At 34.1% G+C, this 5,688-nt stretch overlaps 1 protein-coding gene across 1 annotated transcript in view; it reads left to right on the top strand.

Moving 5' to 3' along the window:
• Positions 1 to 920: 920 nt before the first annotated feature.
• Positions 921 to 5,688, top strand: part of LOC104528188 (calcium-binding mitochondrial carrier protein Aralar1) — a 29,021-nt gene continuing 24,253 nt past the window's right edge. The window contains exons 1-3 of the mRNA XM_010172118.1: positions 921 to 1,055; positions 3,019 to 3,165; positions 4,225 to 4,363. Of these exons, the coding sequence (XP_010170420.1) occupies positions 945 to 1,055; positions 3,019 to 3,165; positions 4,225 to 4,363 (397 nt within the window). The 5' untranslated portion in view covers positions 921 to 944. The remainder of the gene's footprint in view (positions 1,056 to 3,018; positions 3,166 to 4,224; positions 4,364 to 5,688) is intronic.

The following is a 5,688-nucleotide window of genomic DNA, read 5'->3' as shown; positions in this document are numbered from 1 at the left end:
ATTTTATTTTATTTGTTAGGAGATTCTAGGTTAGTTGATAAAAACAAATCAATTCAGATACTTTGAGTTAGATTTTGAAAAGTGTTCATGTGGTATGGATAAATGTTCAGTTACACTGTTTATGTGGTTGAATAATCTGCATAAAACGCAGGCTTGTTTTGCAGCATGGCAATGCTGTATATGAATAAAGCTTGCTTTTTTTTCAGATGAGGTTTTTGACTGAATTCAGATAAGTTTGGCATTGAGATTTCAGTTGTACAGTAGACATATGGAGAATTCCATATTCTGAAATGACAGGTTTTTTCTTTAGTTCATTTAAAAGATAACATCTCTATCTTCACTTATCCTAAAACATTTTAATAACTGAGACTACCAATTATGTTTTATAGGATTTGATTTTTATGCTAAGGCCTTATCAAAAGCTTTTAATAAGGTGCTTTCTGCCGAGTTAATGATATGTTTTAGATGGCATTTCTTATACCTATCTTCAATAGATATATTCAGACAGTGTGATTGTAATAATCAAGTTTCAATCAAACTGTACTTAGTATGACAAATATTGCTTGAGATTGTAATGCAGGTATTTGTGCTCTTGATAAAGGGCTTAATTTGACTCCTAGCAGAGACAGAGAACCACTATTGATCAGAATGCAAAATAGCTTTTATTTGTCATGTATGAGGGAAATTGCTTCTTAATTATAACTAAATTAAACACTCCAAGGTTTTGTCCATTAATATAAAAAGTTATCATGTTGTGTCGCAAATGTGTTCTTACATAGGTCTGTAAAGGTTTGGTTAGTAATTATTCTTAACAAACTGAAATAGCTGCTTAAAACATCACTTGTTTGTATCCTTCCTTTAATGTTTGTAGATTTATTGTACCCCAGAGCTCACTTGTTTTTCCCTCTCCCAAAGCAAATGTCAAAGAAATATTTGAACAAACTATGATTCATCTTCAAATCCCCTTCAACTGGGACTGTGAGTTCATTCGACTGCATTTTGGACATAACAGGAAGAAGCATCTTAACTATTCAGAGTTCACCCAGTTTCTTCAGGTCAGTTATTAACCTTCTTCCAAAGTAGAACTGAAATGAATTTTACCTTCTAATAATACATTAATACCATTATAAATTCTGAGCTTATTCTGGTAGTGATAGTCATCATCTGATACTAGTCCTGACAGTTATGATGAACTGTTATTTCTCCATACCAGTTCTGTCAGCAGTGTGTACTCATTGGTGCTTTAACTTGAATACCATCCTATAAAAGAATGGGACTAAATATACTGTTTATGAAATTAACCATTTACTGATTGTTGTTAAACTGGATTGAGGGTCTGCTTTTTCTGTAACAGGAATTTAATAACAAAACTAACCTCTACCAGAGAAAGGTTGCATCCTTAATATAACCAGTTGTTATTAACCATATAACCTCCCATATAAGGGTTTTAGCTTCTTTAACATTTATTTTAGTTTTATAAACGTCATCCTAATACTTAGGCTTTTTTTCTGTCACTGACATGCATGCTGCCACACGTATATTGGGAGTTTGGTCTTAAATGCAGACAACTTCGCAGGAGGCAGATCTGCTTTCCTGAGATACTGCTGAAGCACCCTCTAGGGATCAGGCTTTAAAGGAGCTCACTCCTAGAACTGGGCTTTGCTAAGCCAAAAAGTTAAAAACATGTTATGCATGGAGCATTATACAAAGGAAGACATCAGTTATAAAGAATGGAGGAAAAGGAAAGTAGGAGTAATGTAAATTGAGATACTGGAGTTTGGCACAGTCTTTCAAGGCTGCAGTATAGCTTAATGTTACTTCCAAGGAATAAACTGTCCTGCGTTTGTACTGCATATTTTAAGTGATCCCAGGCATGAATTTGGGACACTAGTGCAGAAAAAAAAAATATCAGATTACTGGTGAGAAGAATCTTTAAGTTGGGAACCCAGAACAGAATGATAAGTCTCTGTCCTGTTTTGATTTTAATTGTTCCAAGATACTGCCATTTAAGATGCAGTAACCTCTTACTGTCATCATATAATAAAAAACCTGATTAGGGAAGGGTAGTATAGACAGTATAACTTCAGTATATACACAAGCTGGATATTGTTGTCCTCATTTTACATCAGGTTGTTTTTCTTATTTGGTCTAACAGCATCTTTTGGGGTTTGGGACTTGGATCAGAGCAGGCTTGTTGCACTGTGATCTAGAAGACCTTGATCTAGAGACTTGAGAAATTACTGTAAAGGTGATACAAGCTAGATAGTTTGCCCTCTTCTTATTGTCTGTCAGAACATGGTTATTATTTTGGCTGCTTCTAGAGGTCTGAATGACAGCTGAATGTGCTTTATTGTTTGCTTGAATAGAAGGAAACAACTTTTTCTGGACACAGAATTTACAACCATCATTATTATCTTGAGGTTAGGTTACTGCAGTGTGCTTTATATGAAGGTTTTTGCAGATTGTATAGGAGTTTTAAATTGCCTAAAATGAGTGACCATTTCTGACATTATGGGGAGTAGCTGTTGGGGGCAATCTAAATCTATATTACATAATTTTCACTGTCCTCCTGTTTATTTTCAAGTACTTTTCAATGAGTTAGTTTGTAATAGCCTAGTCGTATTTTGTCTTGGATGTCTAAGAAATCAGCTCACTTTGAGTGTTTTAAGATCAATATCAGAAGTTTTTCTAGCAGTTAAGTATTTAATAAAGGAATAGATAGCAGACAGGACATGGGTATGTGAAGTTTATTTCTCAAATCATTTAGTAAAAGTGCATTTTTCCTTGCAGTTGAATTGGGGATTTTCTTTGACAGAGCAATGAATCTGTGGATAGAATCAGTATGCAGACTTCTTGTTTTAGTTGAGCCGACCTTTAAATTTAAACTGCAGTTTTGCTGTGATCTACATGCACAGACATATTGGGGCATACTGTAAGAATATGAAATTAGAGAGAGTTTTGTGGACAGTGGGTTACAGAATTTGCTTCTAATTTGTTATTTCTGAATATTCATTCTAGGAGCTGCAGTCAGAACATGCAAGACAAGCCTTTGCATTGAAGGACAAAAATAAAAGTGGTATGATAACTGGGCTGGACTTCAATGACATCATGGTTACCCTTCGCTCGCATATGCTAACTCCATTTGTGGAAGAAAATTTAGTTTCAGTAAGTGTAAAGAAAAGTGCCTTGAATTCAGTGTTCAGTAGCTGTAATGCTTTAAAATGTTTCTGCTTCTCTCCCACTTTGCCTTCTCCTACCTGTTTATCACTGCCTTGGTGTTAGAGATACCACCTTTATAATGGAGTGGGCAGGGTGAAACATGGCAGCACTCCTTGGCTGCAGTAGTGGAAAGGTTTGGCAGTCCAGTTGACATGCTTGAAGTGCCACTGGAAACAGTTTGAGTTAGTTTACTGTAACTTTCCACTAAAGGACGGCAAACTGAACTTGGCACAGAAAGAACATTCACTTAGGACAAAAACATCTAATTTTTATATTTGAATATACGACAGATCTCAGAAGATTGTGACTACTTACAGTTTTGTCCTTCTGTATACTCTTAAATTCTTTTATTTTTCAGATCAGAATTTGGAAGATCAGTATGTAAATTCTACAGGTAGAATGGTTACAGCTGTGATAGTCTGGCAAGATCTTTAGGTAAAGTAATGACAGAAGTTATAAACTAAAAGTATATGATATAAAAAGTATATAAGAATGAAAGTTATATAAAATATAAAATAATAACTTTTATCGTACTATTTTACCTTTAAATCTTGCCTTGCCTAACTAATTTGGCATACTGTCTTCCATAAAATTTATAGTATCTACTAGCTTTAGACTTTGAAATAAATGGTCACTGCTGTATGTGATGCAAAAAATCAGTTAGTGGCTTTATCTAAAGCAGCATTTACATGCATTTCTCTATTAGAAATAGAGAGTATTAGAAAAATACTATGACACATTTATTGTGTTTATCAGATAAATTGAATAATAATCTACTTGTATGTTTATTTCCTGATGGTTTCGTAGTGTTCAGTTTTTACCAAAAAATAGTATCCTATCTAATAATTCTCCCCTCATGTTTCTATTAAAATATCTTAAAATTGCAGGAATAGAAAGATATCTTTCATTCTTTCCTAATTCACCCAAATGGATGTTTCTGTAATTTGTAATAAGATGTTGTAAAAGGTCTTAAGGCACTTAACTGCATTCATTTAATTTTTAAAGGTAGCTGGTGGAACTGTTTCACATCAGGTCAGCTTCTCCTATTTCAATGCATTTAATGCCCTTTTGAATAACATGGATCTTGTTAGGAAGATATACAGTAATATAGCAGGTACAAGAAAAGATGTTGAAGTAACAAAAGGTAAAGTATATTTCCTACATTTTATTAATTTTTCAGTTCTGTCCAGTTGTAATCTGGTGTTGCATATGGGTTAAGGCAAGTCAGAAGCTGCAATAGTATGCAAGGTTAGGGCTACTGTGAGAGTGTTTAAAGGGTGATTTTCAGCCTCACAGGTTAGTAATGATTTTCAGCTACCTCATTAAGGAGAAGAATTGGGATTCTGGCAGGAGCTCTGTTAGCTTTATTAGTTTGAATGGATAACTGCAAGTCAGCATATTATTGAGGATTTTACCACTCCTTGAAAGGGATGCATGGTTGCTTAGAGATAGAAAGTACCTAGGAAATGTGATAGAGCAGATTAAGTTTGAAAATCCATCATCAGTAATCTCCATATTGTTTTAACTCTAGTTAGTTTATCCATGATGAAATTTTTTTTTTTTTTTAGAAAAAATGTTGTAATTTATAATTTCTTAGTGTTTACTTGCCTGAGTGGTTTTATATATAGTTTTTGTCTGTTAGGACATAACTAATCCCTGTGCATCTGGAGGGTTGCCATATTTCAGTCTTGCTGCAGGCATGAGTGGACTGCTTTTGTAGTCATTTTATGGCAGATTTTATTACCTGTATGGATAGGATTAGCCAAGCCTATGTGTGGTAAAAAGCATGCCAAATTTTTTTTTTTTTTTTTTTTTTTTTCTTCGTTGTTTGGCTTGTGTTCATATGCTGTGCATACCTTTCATCCCTAAAGCAAAGCATAAATGCCTGTCCTCATCCTTCCAAATTGTGCTAACAAATTCCCTAGCAATATTTTTTGGTGCACATGCATAAATACACCTTGCTTGGATTTGTGTTGTGAAAAAAATCTACTGTGTTTTCACTACTTAGACATGATTACTGTAGCTTGCCACTTATGTCATGAACATGTCATGTAATTTGGCTAAATGAGTACCTAAGCTTCGGGTCATTCAGAGCTAGCAGAGAAAGAAATCTGGATGAAATGGCAATAGATGAGTCAGTTGCTCTTAAAGCTGTGAATAATGGACCATTATTATGTTCTGTTCTGTTTTGCAGAACTTCAGAAACAAGAATCACAATTTGTGGGGTTGGTTTTAAGCTTGCTAATATGAGGATTTTTGTTGACTTCTGGATTCTTACCTTAAATCAAAGTTTTGGAGTCAGACTTGCTCTGTATTGAGAAGGCCTGTTTCAAGATAGATGTTCTTCTAAAGATATCTTTTCCCTTTGCATTATGGATTTTGTTTCTTGGGGATAGATTTAATTTTTTTGATATTAAAGTTCTTTATAAGCATTTTAAGAGGAAATTTGACAAATAACACAATTGCTTT

Source organism: Antrostomus carolinensis, unplaced genomic scaffold (genome assembly GCF_000700745.2).
Source record: "Antrostomus carolinensis isolate BGI_N321 unplaced genomic scaffold, ASM70074v2 scaffold12167, whole genome shotgun sequence".
Taxonomy (NCBI): Eukaryota; Metazoa; Chordata; class Aves; order Caprimulgiformes; family Caprimulgidae; genus Antrostomus; species Antrostomus carolinensis.
The sequence above is the reverse complement of the archived record's forward strand: the minus strand, read 5'-3'. Positions and strand labels throughout refer to the sequence as shown.